The following is a 20,756-nucleotide window of genomic DNA, read 5'->3' as shown; positions in this document are numbered from 1 at the left end:
AGTTAGGAAGAGGCAAGGAAGGATTCTTCCCTAGAACCTTCAGAAGGAGTATGGGTCTGCCAACACCTTGACTTCTGAATTCTAACCTCCAGAATGGTAAGAAAACAAATTTCTGTTGGTTTAAGCCACCAAGTTTGTGGTTAATTTGTTATAGCAGCCCTAGGAAACTAATATAGATCTAGACATTTTTTTCCTGTTTTTAAATAAAATCATAAATAAAAATTAATATACAGGTATAATAAATAGCTGAGGTATTTGTAAAACTTCCCTAAATGTAGAATCAAACTTTTTCTAATTACACACCTTCCTTGACTTACAATGGGGTTATATCCCAATAAACACACTATAAGTTGAATGAAAATACCTTAAAGTGCATTTAATACACCTAACCTACTGAACATCACAGCTTAGCCTAGGCCTACCTTTAACACACTCAGAACATTTCCATTAGCCTATAGTTGGGCAAAATCATCTAACACAAAACCTATTTTATAATAAAATGTTGAATATCTCATGGAACTTACTGAATACTGTACTGAAAGTGAAAAATGGAATGGTTGTACAGGTACAGAGTGGTTTTAAGTATATTAGTTTTTTTACCCTTGTGATTGCATGGCTGACTGGGAGCTGCCCAATATCACAAGAGAGTACTGTGCTATATATCGCTAGCCTTGAAAAAGATCAAAATTCAACGTGCACTTTCTACTGAATGTGTATCACTTTCACACCACTATAAGTCAGAAATCCTAAGTCTAACCATTGTAAATTGCGGACCATCTGTAAGATGGCCCGAAGATAAATAGATCTTATTTGCATATGACATGCAAACATCCGTATTTCTTCGGGGCACCTCTACTTGGTTGTAGAGTAGGCATTTTACATGTTCAACAGAGAATTCCTGATTATATCCTTCTAATTCTACCAGCCTTCACCATTTCAGTAATCAGCAACTCCATTTTAACAATTCATCAGGCCAAGATCTCAGAATCAACCTTATACCCAACATCCAATCCATCAGCAAATCCTGTTAATTTCACCTTTACAATATATTACAATATATTCAGAATTGAACCACTTCTCACTACTTCCACTAATACCTTCTTGACCCAATCTACCATGATCTGTGGTCTAGAAAACAGCCACCTAACTAGTCTCTCAGTCCTATGATCTACTCCCCTCTTAACAGTCAGAGTTATCCTTTAACCATATGTCAGATCATGTCACCCCAGAAAATGCTTCTCATCCCACACAGGCCCTAGAGGCCCTGCCCACCAATGTCTTAATTCTTCCTCCTCTACCTATCTACTCAATCATTCCAGTCATACTGACCTCTGTGCTATTCCTCGACCACACCAAAGTTGTTCTTGTCTCAGGGCTTTTTGCACTTGCTGTTGTCTCACCTAGAACACTCCTCCTGAGATATCTTTATAGCTTCATCCCTTAATTCTTTTAGTTGCTATTCAAATATAAACTTATCCAAGAGGATTTCCTTGACCCCTTATACGAGATATCACCTCCACGATGTCATCACCCTTTATCACTTTACCCTCTTCTATTCTTCTTTAAAGCACTTATCACTACCTGTCATATTATACATTTATCTTTTTATTGTCCACAGAAGGTACTCCGTGAGCAAGCACTTTTTGTCTCTTTTATACACTACTATACTCCTAAGAGTTTAGAACTGTGCTTAGTATGGTTTAGTTGAATGGGGTGAGCTGATCTCAATTCTCTTTCGCTCTACTAGTATGAACATCTCATACTGAGTACATGCTGTGTACAGATTTAGAACTTAAATCTGAGTAATTTTCATTAAATACAATACCTAAATACAAGCTAACTATGTCATCAGGTACATAATCTATTTCAATGCAGGAAGTAAAACTGGCCATGATGGATGTATTAAACTCCCCAAGTAAAAAGCAGTATCATAGAAAAAACTAAAAGGAAAATCACCAAGTACCCTCAAATCAATCCAGATGTATAAATACATTTGCTCATAATTACATATGTATTATTAGTACTTCTGTAGTATCCACTCATAAAGCATAATGAGTATCTCTGACTACCCTAAACCAAACAAATAACTCAAGCATCTTAACTTAAGTAGACACAAGCGCTAGGTTACAGGGCTTGGACAGTGTTAACCTTCTGCCAGGAATAATTTTCTCTCCCTCAAAATAAGGCCACACAGAAGATATAGGCTAACGGAAATTACAATAGTCTTAAAATTAAGATTAATACAGTGAGAGCATGCCAAATTATTTAAAGAAAGTCTGTAACATCATTTTATCTTCCTCAGCAGCAAATTTTCTATCAGATCCTAGAGTTACTGAGCAAAGGCTATCCATAAAAAAGGATGCTAATCTATAGCAATGACAGAAAAATAAAGTTTTGATACCTAAAGTTTTTAGCAAAGAAAATGCTGTATGACCACAGAAGTCATACTGCAATTTCATATAAATAGTAAATTCAAAGGTAGTAAATCTGGGGATCTATGAACCTGAGAGATGTTAATTCCAATCAGAAAAAGTAACATCCAAATCTCATAATCTATAAAAAATGAAGTTGATTATCATTTACTCTTAAGAACAATGAATTCATTAATTCCTTGGATCTATAAATAGAAATTCATTGTAACCTAACCTGGAAATAAATGTTCACCCCCTTGCTTACAAACAACTTATAGTAAGTTTTTCTGTGCAACAGAAAAAACAGCCTAAGCCCTGAGGAAGAGTCACAAAGCACTGTGGTGCCATTTTTCTCAGGCCCTTGCAAAGCTTTGCTACATTAGAGGACCATGTGCTAGACAAGAACAAAAGGAATATTTAACTGCTCATCTTCCTTTCCAAACAAAAGTTTCAAGTTAGAATGTGGCTAGAGGCCAAACCACAACTTCTTCTGGGAACTGTGAATTAACTTCCTACTGCCACAGACCTCTCTCAGTAACTATAAGGCTACTGCTTACAGTTTCTGGCCCACAGGGTATCTTACCTCATCTCCCCTAAGGACTTCTGCACTAATGAGTGGAGTAAGATCATATGCAGGCTGCTAATCACCAAGTAATTAGAAAACACTCTTCTCTCCTTTTCCTTTTCTAACACACACACAAACACCCACGTGTGGGCACAAATACTCACACTCAATCTCTTCCCTCCCTCTAAACTGAGCATAAAAAGGGGGGGGACGGACAGCATAAATGATTCTATGAAAACAGTTTATATAAGATTGAACACAATGTACAGAGCTCAGTAGAGTTCTGTGTATGACTATTTTCCCTTTTTTTTTTTTAAAGATTTTATTTATTTATTTGAGAGAGAGAATGAGATAGAGAGACAGCATGAGAGGGGAGAGGGTCAGAGGGAGAAGCAGACTCCCTGCCAAGCAGGGAGCCTGATGCGGGACCCGATCCTGGGACTCCAGGATCATGACCTGAGCCGAAGGCAGTCGCTTAACCAACTGAGCCACCCAGGCGCCCTGTGTATGACTATTTTCCAAACCAAAATGTAACCAAGAAGAACTTTAACACAAGCACTAAAGTAAGAAACAAAAAAAGGTAGAAAACACAAGTAAAAAAAGTCACTTACTATGTGTCATCTTCAAGTCATTAAGTTTTGCATTTAACAGATCTTCTTTTAGGACTTTTTTTCTGTAAACATTAATAAAGAGGTGAAATAACTAAGAGAAAATTGTTGTTCTGCTCATATATTTTTCAATTCACTGCCAAGCAAAATGAAATGGATTATGCACTAGGTTTTAAATTCTAGCAAAGAAAGCATGACCAGTTGCCACCAGTTGCTACTCTCCACTCCAATGTCTTACAAGGGAGGTTCACTACCAAGAAAAAAAAAATATCACAATCCCTTTCCCTGGAACTGGTAGAAAGCATCAGGAAGGAAGAGGTGTCAGGGTTTTTGTACTACTTTAGAAGGGAGAGGCAACAATGAATGGGTATCTAAGTGCTGTAGAGATTAGGTTATATGCAGTGAATTTAAGATTGAATGAAAGGAATGGTAAAAACATCCAAGGACTCCAAAAAAGAATACACTATAAATATTCAATGGCTGACAGATATACTATAAATATTCAATAGCTGACAGATTTTCCACCTTGGGAGATACCATGAAGGGGCTGACTTGGTAGGCAAAAGCAAATTATTATTTTGCATCTGCTACTTCTGTGTACCATCCCACTACCACAAATCCCTGAGAAAAAGCAGTTAAGCATACAGACTATCTCAGCTGTTAGACCCACTGTATGGCCCTGTTATAGGACATACAGTGATGACCACTGCACTATCAGTAAGGGCCAGAGAACTGTGGTAATTCAGAGGAAACATAAAAATGTATATCCATGACACCATCATAGATAGTGACAGGAGATGGATGAAGAATGAAGCTAGCAGAAGTTCTTCAGTGTGCTGGGAAAGTGTGCTACTATTTTCTATGTAAACATAAATGCAAGACTCAAAACTGACTCATAGTTAAAAGAAGATGTTAATAAAATTTGCTCTAATGCAAATTGGGTTTATGGCTGAGCTCTTTGAATGGGTGTTCCATGAATCCCTTAAAATCACAAAGTTTTGTCTGTAAGTATATTTTTTAATTTTTTTTATTTTTAAAAATATTTTATTTATTTATTTGAGAGAGAGAATGAGAGAGAGAGAGAGCGCACATGAGAGGGAAGAGGGTCAGAGGGAGAAGCAGACCCCCCGCTGAGCAGGGAGCCCGATGCGGGACTCGATCCCAGGACTCCAGGATCATGACCTGAGCCAAAGGTAGTTGCTTAACCAACTGAGCCACCCAGGCGCCCTGTAAGTATATTTTATGACCTGTTTTCTGGTAGAAGGTGTCTATAGCCTTCCTCAGATCCTCAAAGAAGTACATAACTTCCAAAAAGATCTAAAGAGCTGCAGTGTTATAAACTGTGGCATGATTTAATAAACCTTAAGAACTATTGTCAACAGTTTAGTAACTAAATAAATCTACTCTGTTAAGAAATTAGTATTCTGGGGGTGCCTGGGTGGTATAGTCTGTTAAGTGTCCAACTCTTGGTTTTGGCTAGGGTCATGATCTCAGAGTCGTGAGATCAAACACCAAGCGAGGCTGCATGCTCAGCACAGAGTCTGCTTAGACTCTCTCTCTCTCCCTCTGCTGCTCCCCCTACTAAATGAATGAATCTTTAAAAGAAAAAAAAAAAAAGAAGTTAGTATTCTGATTAAATGTACTAATAAATCATAGGTTTAATTACGAATTTGATAGTATGTATTATCTTAAGAATACAATTTTTGGACAGCTCTGAATATATGTCAGATCAAAATGGGCTTAACTTTTAAATGTACTAGAACAATTTAAGTATTAGTAATAAATTCATTTCCAGTACATTAACTCAATTTAGTTCAAAAAATATGTTAAATACCTATTAAACTCAAGTACTAAGCACTGTATTTCTAGGCAATTACATTTTAACAACAGTAACTAAAGAAACAAATCCAAACATGTTAAAACATAAATGGTTGTTATGGTAGGTACCAAGTGTCTGCTACAATACAAAAAAAGAAAATTATAAAGATAATAATAAACAGTTTCGGGCGCCTGGGTGGCTCAGTCGGTTAAACGACTGCCTTCAGCTCAGGTCATGATCCTGGAGTCCCGGGATCGAGTCCCGCATCAGGCTCCCTGCTCAGCGGGGAGTCTGCTTCTCCCTCTGACCCTCTTCCCTCTCGTGCTCTCTATCTCTCATTCTCTCTCTCTCAAATAAATAAAATCTTAAAAAAAAAATTAAAAAAAAAATAATAAACAGTTTCAATTTTAACTCTCATGAAGAATGTTGTGCTATATCATTATTTACTTTCTACTTTTTGTCCATAAATACTACAGCAGTGCTACTTAGTGGTCAGTCTAACAGTGCTTATTCATTATTGGTTTGTCACATACAGAAATGAGTAAGCTTTAATTTACACTGCTAAAACATTTTCATTTTACAAAAATATCTAAACAGATTACAGAAAAAAACAAAAAAAAACTCATCAAAGAGAGTTCAAATCTATTCTCATATTTCAGCTGATCCTTTCTTAAATTATCAAGTGTGTGCCTTAAAAGAAGTTAATTAAATACATTTAAATCCCACATAGTTAAAAAAAAATAGAGTACTCTTTTTTATTAGCTATCTTCTGGTTTTAAATGTTTGGACTCCACTTCTAAAATTCATCACTAACCTCATACAGCTTTTAGAATTTTCACAACAGGAGAGCTGCTTCTTTAAAGAGCTTTCAGTTTTCTTGTCTTTTGTTTCTCTCAACTGTCTTTTTACTTGAACCTAGAAGAAAAGCAAAATCCCTTATTTAGAGTGATAATCCAGCATCACAAATGATAACCTATCAATTCTCCTTTGAAAGGATAAAAAATTAAAGATACAAAATTTTCTGAATGAAAGGGCTGCCCAAACACATATAGCTTATTCATTCAAGCATGCTAAACTGTAAGACTCGTAAGTGTCCTAAGCTCCAGGGAAACAAAATAGTGAGAGGCATGTAAACAGAAAGCGCTCATGAGCACAGATCTCTGGGGGTGTGTGTGTGTGTGTGTGCATATATATATATATATATATATGCACACACACACATATGTATGTATATAGGACTGAGAAATTAACTCTGTTTGATGATAACAGAGAAGACTTTAATGAGTTGGTCTTAAAGAGTAGGAATTTGGGGGCACCTGGGTGGTTCAGTCCCAGGGTCCTGGGATCAAGCCCCGCGTCGGGCTCCCTGCTCAACAGGAAGCCTGCGTCTCCCTCTCCCTCTGCTTGTGTTCCCTCTCTCGCTGTGTCTCTGTCAAATAAATAAAATCTTAAAAAAAAAAAAAAAAGTAGGAATTTGTCTAAGGAAAAAAAATATTCTGAATGGAAGAAAGAACATAGTTACAAGGAACAATGAGAAGCCAATGCAGATAGGGAAGAAAATGTTAGCAGGATATGAAGCTGATGTAATATATTAGGACCAGACTGTAAAGGGCTTCAAATAAGAAAATAATTCCATGGGAACCAGCGAATAAATGGAGGTATTAAAGCAAGTGAATGAAATGACCAAATTTGTTTTTCAGGATAAACTTTGCCAGTGATGTGGAGAATGAACCAGTTAAGGAGACTATAAAGGCTGGGAAACCAGAAGAAAGCTCTTATAGTTGTGTAGATCTACACCGCAGGAGACAATCACTAGCCATATGTGGCTACTGAGCACTGAAATGTGGCTTGTGTGAATTGAGATGTACTCTAAGTATAAAATATACAATGGATTTCAAAGATATACAACAACAAGGTAAAACATTTCAATATTTCTTTAAAAATACTATATGTTGACATAATACATTAGTTATGTTGGATTAAATATATTATAAAAATTTATTTCAACGGTTTTTTTACTCTTCAATGTGACTACTAAAAGTAAAAAAATGAAATTATAGTGGCTTGTAGTATATTTCTATTGGCAGAACCAGTCTAGATGACAGCATGAAGGCCTACAAAGAAGTGACAAAAGAGGAATGAAGAGAAAACAAATTTATGACATTGCTCAGAAGAACTAGGCAAAGATGAGGGAGAAAGAAAAAACTGAAAACTCCCACATGAGTTCTGGATATGTTAATGTTTACATTCCTCGGTATGCTACATGGAGCTATCCTATAAGCAGATGAAAACATAAATCTTGTTCTGAGGAAAGAGATCTGGGCTAGTGATAGTTTTTACAGGTAAGAGCTGAAAGCCACTGGAGTTCTCAAGAAGATTTAGAGAGAAAGTATCCCCAGAAAATTGAAAGGGATTTAAAATTTAAGAAATGATTTTTAAAAAGGTAAGGAAGGCAGAGAGATGGTAAAGATTGTGAAAGGTCAGAAAAGTAAAACAAATGAACATTGATACAAACATTCATAAAAGGACATCCTATAAGCCAAAGAAAATAAAGGGTAGTTAAGAGCACCACATGCAGAAAACAAAAAATTATTCTAAACCTTAGTGAGGACACTTTTACAGAGGTAAATGTTCAATGTGAGTTGAGAAGCAATTATGAAAAGGGAGTAACCAAGTATAGATGTCTCATTCAAGGTTAGCTGGAAAGGGATAAAGATAATAAAGTGAAGATTCAGAAGTAAAGGTCAAAGGAAAATATTAAGAGCTTGTAGTTAATATCACATAATAAGAAATAACTGTTAAGTCTGACTAAATTAGATTAACACTGCACCAAACTTTTTAAAAAAGATTTATTTATTTATTTGAGGGAGGAGGGAGGGGCAGCAGGACACAAAGAGAAAGCCCCGAACAGACTCTACGCTCAGCGTGGTACCCGACCTGGGGCCCAATCTCACAACCCCGAGATCCCAACCTGAGAGGAAATCAAGAGTGGAATGCTCAACCAACTGCACCACCCAGGTGCCCCTGCACCAGACTTTTAAGTAAAATACAAACCATATTAAAGAAAATGTAAATTGTTAGTCCAAGCAACAAAACAAAGTTTTAGAGGAAAGTATCTTTGGAAGCTAGTTCATGCCCATACATCTTCAGCAACATAATATATATAGTCTGGAAAAACAGAGAATCTGTGTTTCAGAGAAGCCATGCTTTAATTTTTAACATAATATTACACATTTATATTATATCTTTTCTCCAAGACATACTAATTTATATAGATGTATAAGTACACAATGACAACAAGCAAAATCATGTTTTACATATGCCATGTTACTTGAATTTTAGTCTCATTTGTTCCTTATGTCAATGAGACTCATTTGGTAAAGACATATCAAAAATTATAGAAATCTACACTGAGAACATCTTATGCTTAAATAGTTGTATGTCACTTCCATACCCCTTCCTACTCACAAAGACAGTAACCAAACTGTTAATGGACTTATGCTACTTGGGAACAGTCCCCCGCCTCTGCCCCCCATCAATGGCATCAGGTATCTATATAGTAAGAATCCTTTTTTTTTTTTAAGATTGTATTTATTTATTTGACAGAGAGAGACAGCGAGAGAGGAACACAAGCAGGGGGAGTGGGAGAGGGAGAAGCAGGCTTCCGGCGGAGCAGGGAGCCCGATGTGGGGCTCGATCTCAGGACCCTGGGATCATGACCTGAGTGGAAGGCAAATGTTTTTTTTTTATTATGTTATGTTAATCACCATACATTACATCATTTAGTTTCTGATGTAGTGTTCCATGATTCATTGTTTGCGTATAACACCCAGTGCTCCATGCAGTACGTGCCCTCTTTAATACCCATCACCAGGCTAACCCATCCCTCACCCCCCTGCCCTCTAGAACCCTCAGTCTGTTTCTCAGAGTCCATAGACTCTCATGGTTCGTCTCCCCCTCCGATTCCCCTTCATTTTTTTTTTTAAACATATAATGTATTATTTGTTTCAGAGTTACAGGTCTGTGATTCAACAGTCTTATACAATTCACAGTGCTCACCATAGCACATACCCTCCCCAGTGTCTATCACCCAGCCACCCCATCTCTCCCACCCCCCACCACTCCAGCAACCCTCAGTTTGTTTCCTGAGATTAAGAATTCCTCATTATCAGCGAGATCATGATACAAGTCTTTCTCTGATTGACTTATTTCACTCAGCATAATACCCTCCAGTTCCATCCACGTCGTTGGAAATGGCAAAATTTCATCCCTTTTGATGGCTGCGTAATATTCCATTGTATATATATATACCACGTCTTTTTTATTCATTCATCTGTCGATGGACATCTTGACATCATTAGTTTTTGATGTAGTGATCCACCATTATTTTCGTATAACACCCAGTACTCCATGCAGTACGTGCCCTCCTTAATACCCAGGCTAACCCATCTCCCTACCCCTCTCCCCTCTAAAACCCTCAGTTTGTTTCTCAGAGTCCATCGTCTCTCATGGTTCATCTCTCCCTCCAGTTCCCCCCTTCATTTTTCCCTTCCTTCTCCTAATGTCCTCCATGCTATTCGTTATGATCCACAAATAAGTGAAACCATATGTAACTGACTTTCTCTGCTTGACTTATTTCACTTAACATAATCTCCTCCAGTCCCATCTATGTTGATGTAGAAGTTGGGTATTCATCCTTTCTGATGGCTGAGTAATATTCCATTGTATATATGGACCATATCTTCTTTATCCATTCATCTGTTGAAGGGCATCTTGGCTCTTTCCACAGTTTGGCTATTGCGGACATTGCTGCTATGAACATTGGGGTGCATATGGCCCTTCTTTTCACTACATCTGTGTCTTTGGGGTAAATACCCAGTAGTGCAGAGGATAGCTCTATTTTTATTTTTGAGGCAACTCCACAGTTTTCCAAAGTGGCTGTACCAACTTGCATTCCCACCAACAGTGTAAGAGGGTTCCCCTTTCTCTACAACCTCTCCAACATTTGTTGCTTCTTGCCTTGTCAATCTTTGCCATTCTAACTGGTGTAAGGTGGTGTCTCAATGTGGTTTTAATTTTAATTTCCCTGATGGCTAATGATGATGAACATTTTTTCATGTGTCCGTTAGCCATTTGTATGTCTTCTTTTGATAAGTGTCTGTTCATGTATTCTGCCCGTTTTTTGACTTATTTGTTTTTTGGGTGTTGAGTTTGAGTATCTTTATAGATACTGGATACCAGCCCTTTATCTGTAGTGTCATTTGCAAATATCTTCTTCCATTCTGAGTTGCCTCTTTATTTTGTTGACTATTTCCTTTGCTGTGCAGAAGCTTTTTATCTTGATGAAGTCCCAAAAGTTCACTTTCCCTTTTGTTTCACTAGCCTTTGGAGATGTATCTTGAAAGAAGTTGCTGTGGCTGATGTCAAAGAGGTTACTGCCTATGTTCTCCTCTAGGATTTTGATGGATTCCTGTCTCACGTTGAGGTCTTTCATCCATTTTGAGTTTATCTTTGTGTATGGTGCTAGAGAATGGTTGAATTGCATTCTTCTGTATAAAGCTGTCCAATTTTCCCAGCACCATTTATTGAAGAGACTGTCTTTTTTCCATTGCATATTTTTCCTGCTTTGTCAAAGATTATTTGACCATGGAGGTTGAGGGTCCATATCTAGGTTCTCTATTCTCTATTAAAAGAATAAAGTCATCTGCCCATGACAACCATGAAACTGTGAGAAGTCTCTCTCAAGATCTCTACAAATCCCTGTATCCTTCCCCAATTGCTCACTTTCCTTCAAATACCAGCATTTAAAAACAAAGATACCGATTTTTTTTTTAAGATTTTATTTATTTGACAGAGAGAGCGAGGGAGGGAACACAAGCAGGGGGAGTGGGAGAGGAAGAAGCACGCTTCCTGTCGAGCAGGGAGCCCGATGTAAGGCTCATCCCAGGACCCTGGGATCACGACCTGAGCCGAAGGCAGACACTTAATGAGTGAGCCACCCAGGCGCCCCAAAACAAAGATACCATTTTATATTTAGTTTTATTGGCTTAATCTTCCAAACATAATAATGCTTCTCATTTTAAAACAATTTTCGGGTATTTCAAACTTAGGCTTTTGTGGGGTTGGTCTTTTAATCTAAGATTCCATTTCAAACCCCTTTTCAATGGAAAAATGTATTCAAAGCACTATCCAATTAATTAGTAAATGTTTCTACATATAAAGGTCCTCACACTAAAAACATTCTAAAAACGTACACCTCCTACAATTTAAGACTAAATGTGAAACTTCTTTTAGAGCATCAGAAGTAATATTTTGTGGAAAATCATAAGGTGACTACCATGGATATGTCTTCTTTAAAAGGGCAAAGAACAAAAAAGTTTCAGAATTTTTGTAGCCTTGTAGAAAAGTCTGGGCTTGCCATGCTGAAGAGGAATTATAATCACATATTAAATCTAAAGTTGAACAATTCATAAATATACTCAAACTGGCAATCTATTAAGGGAAAATCAAGTTTATACAGTTTATACAGTTCATGTTGCAAAGCAAAACATAAGCCTTACCTTAACACAACCTTCCAATGCACTCAATTTAAACACTGCCTGAAAAGGTTTTCGGTCAACAGGACATGAAGCCAGTATCTGAAAAATGATTAGCAAATTATAACTTTACAAATGTTTCTTTAGAATAGATTAAAATTAAAACTATAACAAATGCATTTATAATAAATTTTCCACTGGAAAAGGAAATAGAAAAATAATTTCTCTGTTTTCAAAGATAAAATGATTTCCACCTGTACCATGTCAGAGTAATAAATGTCTTAAATTTGTTCAATTCATTCAGACATTTATTAAGCACCTACTGTATGCTAGATAAGTGCACTGCAACAATCAACGAGAGATAAAATCTCTATTATCAAGATATCAAGATAATACCATTTAAGACCTGCTTGCCCAGCTGAGAACTACTGGTATATTGAAAGGAGAACTACACTGAAATCAACAGCTCTATGACCTAAAGCACTTGGGCAACTGTAAATCAGCTGTAGAAGGAATGGTTTGGACAGGTCCCATACAGATTTTGATATTCTATGACTTAATATTTCTCCCCAAATCAATTCTTTTGAATAAACAGACCAGCAATAAATTCTCCAGAAGTAGTTTCCTATATATCCTTTAGGGGATAGCCAACACATATACGTATATATGGTGTATCTTTTAATATATAGATAATATTAATTCATATGCTGAACTGAATTTTTCTTAATTATCTTAAATTGGTTTATATTACTATTTCTGAATGGTCCCATTCTCAATTAATAGCATGGTATGCTTAAGAGTTTAAATTTACATTTCCTTTTATATAAGTAAAACTGGGCATATTTTCATATTTAAGAGCTTTTCAAAGTTCCTTTTTTAAAAAATTCTTTATTCATGCCCTTAGCCTTTTTTATTAGGTTGCTGGCCTTTTTAAAATTGAATTGTATGTGTTCTTTATAGATTAAGGAAAACTGTCTTTTGATCACTCTGATTCTAAATGAACTTTACTTTGATAAAATTATTTCCTATTATTTTCAAAATAAATACGTATCAATTATAGGAGTTTCTGTGATTATAGTATTTAAATATTTGTATAGGAATAGGTTTATATTATTTAAATAATTTAATATGGAGTATGTTGCCCATTAGAGGAGGGAAGATTCGGTACCATATAAAAATACCAAAAGGTGGTATTAGTAGTACTTATGGTTATAAAAGTAAAACAGGATTTTAACAATGTAATAGCAACAGTCCCACAGGATAGTAATGGAATTTGATAAATTATCTTATATTCTCTAGTGAAAAATGTTGTCATTTTTGCCTCTCTGGACTTTGGAACATATCAAGATATGCTTATACAAGCACAGGTAGATCAGACTATATGAGCCTTTGATCATAGAATACATTTTCACAAAGCCTGTGCATCCCTTTGAGAGCAGCCAAAATATAAATTGAGTTACTTTTTACTACTCTAAAAAGTATTTTTTCGGGGCACCTGGGTGGCTCAGTCGGTTAAGTGACTGCCTTCGGCTCAGTCATGATCCCGGAGTCCTGGGATCAAGTCCCACATCAGGCTCCCCCTTCTCTGTAGGGAGCCTGTTTCTGCCTCTGCCTGCCACTCCCCTTGCTTGTGCTCACTCACTCTCTCTCTCTCTGTGTCAAATAAATAAAGAGTCTTAAAAAAAAAAAGTTTTTCTTTTCCTGTTAAGTAGGCCTTGATAAAATGCTTTACCCACATCTGAATTAGGAAATGTGACCTTACTGTATTAAATCAGCTCAGACTGGTAGAAGCCAGCTCAGCTTACTTCCAAGTACTATGGATTTAGGATGCTATTACTTTCCTTACAGAAAACTTGACCTTAAGAAGCTTTGCAACAAGTAGTGACAAAGCTGTCCACGTCTTTTTTAATAATGCACTGCAAACAGTAATTCTAGTTCAAGGAATTCAACTATGTGATTGTTGTTTACCATATTAGCATTTACTATATGAAACTTCTTAAACTAAAAGTTGTATTAATATATTTATAATTCAAAATAATATTTAAAAGTAAAAATTTTCAGGGCGCCTGGGTGGCTCAGTTGGTTAAGCGCCCAACTCAGGTCAGGACCTCAGGGTTGTGGGGTCAAACCCTGTGTCAGGCTTCACAGTGGGTATTGAGCCTGCTTAAGATTTTCTCTCCCTCCTGCCCCTCTCTCTCTCTGACTCTTTTTCTAGTTAAAAAAAATTTTTTTGATTTAAAAAAATAAAAACTTTCAAGTTCCTATAAATAACTAAAGTTTCAGAATATACTTATTTCTATTTTAAAGACAAATTCAGATAAACATTCAAAAAAAAAGGTAAAACAATGACAGATGAAAACTTTGTTTCCATCCATGTTTTTTAAAAAACGATTAACAAAGATGTACAGAAGCTCTGAATTTACTGTCTACTTTCATATCTTGCCCTGATAAGTAACCCTGAGCAAGTTACAGACTGTATGTCTCAGTACCTCATCTGTGAATATGCAGATAATAGAACCTCTCTCTAAGGTTCTTATGGGAATTAATGGAATTAATATTAGAAGAGTGTATGGCCTATACTAAGCACTGTGTAAAATCTTCTAAATATAATCTTAGAGGAGTATGGCATATACTAAGCATTGTGTAAAGTCTTCTAAATATCAACTAACTTCACTGCACAAACAAAAACAAAAAAAGCTTAGTTCATTAACAAAAAGACAACCCACCATATGATGTATACATGCATGTGAGAGAGAGGAGTTCTTAATGATTTTTTGTTGGAATTTGCAAAGTTCATGACATATATGGAAATTAAAATATTTCATTTTATTTTATCTATTTCAATTTGTAACACTAAGATGGAACAAAGAAAGCAAGCCACTGTGTTCAAGAAATTTACTCTATATTAGGTGCATCGATCTTTCAAAAACTCTGAAATTACATAACTGTATTTTCTTCCTTATGAAATTTCCTCGTTTGACACCAGCTAAATGGCACTCCTGCCTTGAAAACTGACAGTCTGAACCTGAGCCATTCCATTTTGATCAGTTTCAAATAATAGGGTTCTGAGTAAGATTTTGGTTTTGTTCTCTTCTCCTTAAGCAAAATTGCCACAGATTTAAGGTTTCATTTGAAGAAAAGCCTCCACTGCTCTTCCAAAAACAAAACAACAAAGATAGTCAGAAAACCACTGTTATCTGTTATCAACAATTTGTATATACTTACATTTTCTAAATCTAGTTAGTACTAGAAAATAAGTTAATAGATTTTCTTTAGCTCAGGCTCAGCCATCAGAAAAAATGCTGAAACCAAGTTATCCTCCCCAGTTAAGGAAAGCATAGGTCAGAAAACAAGCTACCTACAGTAGACAAAGTATCTTTCTTATGGCTACTTAGAAATGATGATATCCAATTCTGACCTCAGAACAGTTTAACAAAACATTTCAAAGGGGAAACAGAAAAGAAATTCAGTTATCCTGAGTTAAGTCTTCATAGCATACTTCAATAAATTAAGATTGACTAAAGAAGAATAAAAAAGAAATCAAAACAGATTTTTAAAAAAAATTAAGTGGATCACTAATTTTTTGTTAATGTATACTGTAAGAAAAGTATACATGGCAAAGTTCAAAGACACCATCATTAACAGGTACTAATGTATAAAATTACACATAACATGATGATCAAATGCCTTTACTAGGAAAGTTTTACAAATAGGGTTTTAAAAATGGTTTACATTGGCCTAATTTTAAAGCATTCCCAAGGGTAACTTCCCCCTTATATCCAACAGATATCCATTCAGAAAATGTCAGATATTTTAATCTTAGTTTTCATGGTTTGTGTTACTAATATAGCTGATTTAGTTTTAAGTTGTGTGGTTTTAAAAATGCACATTTAAAGCTAATGTAGAAAATTTTGAACATACTTGATTGTGCTTAAAAATGTAATTTTAGTTTTGAAGAAAATTATCACAAATTTTGTTTTCCTTTTATATAACAAAAATAAGTACACCTTGAGTATTCAACATTTTGACTCCTTATATACATCAAAAATACTCTTCAATTAATCACCAATTTAAGCCAATATGACTTTCATTTCAATAATTTGTAAAGTATCTAATTTAGTTTCATAATCAAGGTAGTTCAATATCACCAACTTGATAAAGCTACAAAATTAATAGAATCTGATCACTGCTTTACAAGGTAATGTGTATTAAAAAACAGAGCATAATTTTATTGTGAAAGCTCTGTACTAAGGTTCTATCAGTGAAGGAGGCAATTTTGATAGAAAAAAAAAAATCTTCCTAATGATTTCAGTAAAACATACCCTAGTATTCTGAAGCGTTGTAAATTCCCAGCTCAGACAAACCCATATTAAAATGTAAGAACAGGAAACCTTCCTTATTTGGAATTCAGGATTCTTGATTTCTAATATTTCTTGCTTCCTGTTGCTGCTCTATCCTCAATCACAAAGGCTGCCTACAGATAGCCCCTCCTAGAGAGAGAGAAGCAAGTGTTAAAGGTAAGTGCTTACAGACTAAATCTCACTACCTATGTTTATAAGTAGGTTTGTCTGTTCATGGGAATCTCTAGAACATCTATCTTTCCTGCTAACAAATAGAGTACATTATATAAAACTATAGTTCAAAAGTAAATAAAAAGGATTTAGGGATGCATACCATTAGAGGCTTATTTTAAAAATCTATTCACAAGAACCTATTTTCCTTGTTGATGGTTCTAAGATATCTAGCCTAGACACCTCCAAAGAAAGTGTTCACCTGTAGTCAGACAGACTACATGTTCCCCATCACACTTAACCAGTTCTTTCAAGACAGTCCTTGTCAATCCACATTAGTAAAACTGTGGTTCTTTCTAACAGCTTTCAAGAATATATTCCTAAAGAACAAATGACTGTCAGTGATAAAATTAACACCAAGAAAGCATTTTATCTAACTACTCAAAGGGAACCTTTTCTTGTTCTTGAAGATACAACAGTTGGGTAAGAATTACTTTTAATTCTAGTTTCTTTTTACATTTAATACTTTCTTTCTCTAGAAAAATAAAAACAGTAAATTCCTTAACTACCTGCACAAATCATTTAAAAATTCTGACATTTAAAACTAGGCTATACAGAGATACGCCTTACTTTACCTAACTGGTAAAAACAGTATTAAATAAAAATCTATTACATTTATGCTTTAAATAATGAGTGCTCACTTTAGATAATGAGTGGTTCACAATGTAAAAATACTCTTTGCTCTACACCAAAGGTTTTACCAAAGGATTAATCCATGAGGTGAAAACAACAGGGGATTTGAAATAATTATAGTCACAAATTCAAGTTCTGAAGGACCCAGAACTAGCAACCTCTCTTATTTTAAGGATGATGATAGAGAGTCTTGAATCACCTCTTACACAAGTTGTAATAAATGAAATAATGTATTTGACAATGCTTTACAAAGTTTTAAAGATAAGGACTAATAGTATTGCTCCACAGATGTTTAAATTCTTGCTCATAGAGGACTATGTAACAGAGAGGTTCAGTTTAGTTCAGGAATAAAAATTAAAATGCCAAGAAAAACTGAAGAAATCCAAACAATATATAGCTTTGAAAGGTATTCTAATCACCAGAATGTGTAAATTTCTATTCACTGCATAAAAGAACATCTGTACATAAAACACATCAGTAGTCAAGATATGTCAACTAGTCATATTCTGATTTTTTGGTATGTATTAATTAAAAATATATTCCTCACCTGTCTGCATTGAACACTGTCGTTTGACTTCTTCAAGAACTGTACTCCTCATAGAAAGACCCTCTTTATTTCTAGTCTCAGAAAACATACCTTCGCCAGCTGTCCAAATTTGATTTCCTTAACCTTACTTTCTCAAACTGAAGCTATCAGCATTTGATATGAAAGGAAGGACTGAGATAAATAAATTGAAGGAGGATAGTTTGCTTAGAGCAGGAAAGTTAATCACATTTAAAAAGTTACTTAAAAGATAAAGGAAATATTTTATATTACTTTAGAGATAGAAAACCCTAGGGGAAATCAGAACCTCCTGATCACGTGTCCCTTTAAATAAAATAATCTCTTAAATACTTCAAACATAAAATGCTTCCAAGGCTTTAAACTTTAGCCCTTTTAGGGCCAAAATTTTAACCACTTCTTGGCAATCTGCCAAATCATAAATTCTATTTTCTCAACCTGTGGGGGGGGGGGAGTGGTATCTTACTGTCTATAGGGAATCACAATTATGGATCAGCTGTCACTACTACAGCTGTGTGTCACACTTCTCTAGCCTTCACCTTTCTAAATATCTACTTTAAAATGTGCAAACTCAGAGGGCGCCTGGGTGGCTCAACTGGTTAAGCAGCTGCCTTCAGCTCAGGTCATGATCTCAGGGCCCTGGGATCCAGCCCCAAGTTGTCGAGGTCCCTGCTCAGTAGGGAGCCTGCTTCTCCCTCTCCCTCTGCCCCTCCTCCCTGCTTGTGCTCTCTGTCTCAAATAAATAAAATTTAAAAAAATAATAAAATGTGCAAACTCAGAGGATCAAGGTTAAACTTACAGGCAAAGTAAAAACTGTCAATGTTTTAATATAGGTCAAATATATATAGGTAATATAGGTAAAATATAGGTAGGTAAATTTGGTAAAATAACTTTTTGAGTGGCTGACAAACTTTCGTGTATTGCTCTGTGCATAGTTCATCAATTCAAAGGTCTTCTTTGTTTAGTTTTAGATTCTCAGCTCTAATATTAATGCTTTAAATTAATAAAAATTTCAACTTTCCTTAAGTGTTAATTACTGCTTAATTTAATATTCTATTTCTACGTCATCATCATTATTATTCCACAAACCAACAGGCCTAACATGCAAGAGTTTCTTGAAATGAAACATAGTCATAGTAGACATGCTTAATTTGTTCTAGTGTCCCCAAGGTAATTAGATTATGGGCCATGAAAGCCACCGTAGGTTCCATTATTCTGAATCTTTCTGCCCTGGGAAGGCAAATTGTATAAAATACCTACAGCTAAAGCTCAGTTACTTGATCACTTGAAAGGCCTTACATGGGTTTTGTTTTAAATAACCAGAAAACCAAAATTTTAGAGCTTGAAAAGATTAAAACTAACTTTGACTTTGGATATAGATATTTTAGGAACATGAAAAATTTCAGGAGGGTGTCTGAAATAAATACACTACACTACTCTATACCGTAAGTTTACTTGTTTCTTACAGAGGAAAATTTCTTCAATGTCTAAAATATTGAGGTGAAAGTAAATAAATAAGTACTTCTTTTTGGTTCTTGATGTCCATTCTGAATCCTATTTCAATGAACCTGGAGTACAAATCTCAGCTAGCTCAGCTGAATTTCTGAAAGATGCATACGCTAGGAAGATGATTCTCAACACATTTTATACTGTTTTCTTATTATGTAGATTTCCAACCACTATAAATCTCACTTTGATTTCTACCTTCCTACTAAAAGTGAACATTGGTAAAATTTTAAACTATGGATCAATTTTTTAAAATTATTTTAATTTCAGGCTATCCCTTGAAGTATTTAGCAACAAATTAGAGTTCAGAATCCTTGCCTTGAATATTAAATAAACACTAACAGTGATTTAAATGAAAGAATATTTTAAAAGCCTTAGAATAGGGCCTGGCTGGTTAGGAACCTCTAAATACAGACATGTATATCCTAACCAGGAAATCCAAAGTAAACTGCATGCCCCTCTTTAGAAAATAAAAGGCGGCTAAGGAAAATGTGGAACGAGCTTAACAACTAATGGCCATGAAGAAAAACCACTAGTGAATCTGAAATCTGATTCTATTTGTCAAAACACATATATGCTTCAAAACACATCCAATTTTTATCATACCAATAAAAGATTGAAACGAAAAATTTAATTCAAAGCCTAAGTGATTTTGTTAACCAATATTCATTAATTATTTATAATGAACAATTTATTGGATTGTGCTCTTGTTACTGCTCAATTTAATGATGGTGCTATCCTGATTAGGGACAATGAAATAATTCAGAATATTCTCTGCTTTTAAGATTAATCACTTTTGTTTAAACAATACCACAATACCCCTTGTCCCCCTACTTTCTTTTAAAAGCAGTTTGGCTTCAATAAAGGTTTATATCCAAAGGAATAACACAGAAGAGAAAATATTACATGCAAGAAAGGTGTTGACTGCAATACTATATGTTATCAAGTATTTTCAACTTAAAAAAAAATATTCAGGGGCACCTGGGTGGCTCCATCGGTAAAGCGTCAGACTCTTGATTTTGGCTCAGGTCATGATCTCAGGCTCCTGAGATTGAGCCCCCCGTTAGGCTCTGCACTCAGTGGGGAGTCTGCTTGGGATTCTCCCTCTCCCTCTGCCTTTTCCCCCCACACTCCCAGCTCTCTCTCTCAAATAAAATCTTTAAAAAAAAAATATTCAACAAGAGTTAAAAACAGGTAAGTTTAGAACTGTCTGAGTAGAAAATATGCATAGTCCACAACCTACTAGTAGTTCTACTTCTAGATATATACCCTAAGGAAACCTGGAGGATGTACACCATGATAAAGTGTATGATTATGCTGAAGATGCATGTAGAGCCTAACAATGGAGAATCATGTCTATTTTATATATTCTAATTTCATAGAGAAAAGCACATACTCAGACTATGCTGCTGAACCTTACAATTATGTGATCACTAAATACAATCTTATAAAAGCACTGAATTGAACCTTCTACCCATCTAATAATGTTGCTTCTCTACGGAAGCAAAATCTCTATTTTTAAAATATTTAATCATGAAGCAAACC

The 20,756-nt window shown here is 35.3% G+C and overlaps 2 protein-coding genes across 8 annotated transcripts in view; one reads left to right on the top strand and one right to left on the bottom strand.

Annotated features, from left to right (window-relative positions):
- Positions 1–20,756, bottom strand: part of SCAF11 (SR-related CTD associated factor 11) — an 81,604-nt gene that overhangs the window by 23,643 nt on the left and 37,205 nt on the right. For 4 of the 5 annotated variants that reach the window (XM_027593214.1, XM_027593215.1, XM_027593213.1 and 1 more), the window contains 3 exons: positions 11,964–12,041; positions 6,218–6,318; positions 3,588–3,649 (listed from right to left, as the gene is read on the bottom strand). In XM_027593214.1, the coding sequence (XP_027449015.1) occupies positions 3,588–3,649; positions 6,218–6,318; positions 11,964–12,041 (241 nt within the window). Of the gene's footprint in view, positions 1–3,587; positions 3,650–6,217; positions 6,319–11,963; positions 12,042–16,261; positions 16,430–20,756 lie in introns of all 5 variants that reach the window. The other variant, XM_027593217.1, reaches the window with a different exon arrangement.
- The window catches only part of ARID2 (AT-rich interaction domain 2), a 215,691-nt gene that overhangs the window by 194,638 nt on the left and 297 nt on the right, over positions 1–20,756 (top strand). The window contains exons 26-27 of one of the 3 annotated variants that reach the window (XR_003519834.2): positions 7,104–7,318; positions 16,814–16,933. The gene's annotated coding sequence lies outside the window, so the exon portion shown is untranslated. Of the gene's footprint in view, positions 1–7,103; positions 7,319–7,473; positions 7,589–16,813; positions 16,934–20,756 lie in introns of those variants that run through there. The other 2 variants (XR_003519838.2, XR_003519837.2) reach the window with 2 other exon arrangements.

Source organism: Zalophus californianus, chromosome 9 (genome assembly GCF_009762305.2).
Source record: "Zalophus californianus isolate mZalCal1 chromosome 9, mZalCal1.pri.v2, whole genome shotgun sequence".
In the NCBI taxonomy this organism is placed as follows: domain Eukaryota; kingdom Metazoa; phylum Chordata; class Mammalia; order Carnivora; family Otariidae; genus Zalophus; species Zalophus californianus.
Note: the sequence above shows the minus strand (reverse complement) of the source record. Positions and strands in the feature narration are given on the sequence as shown.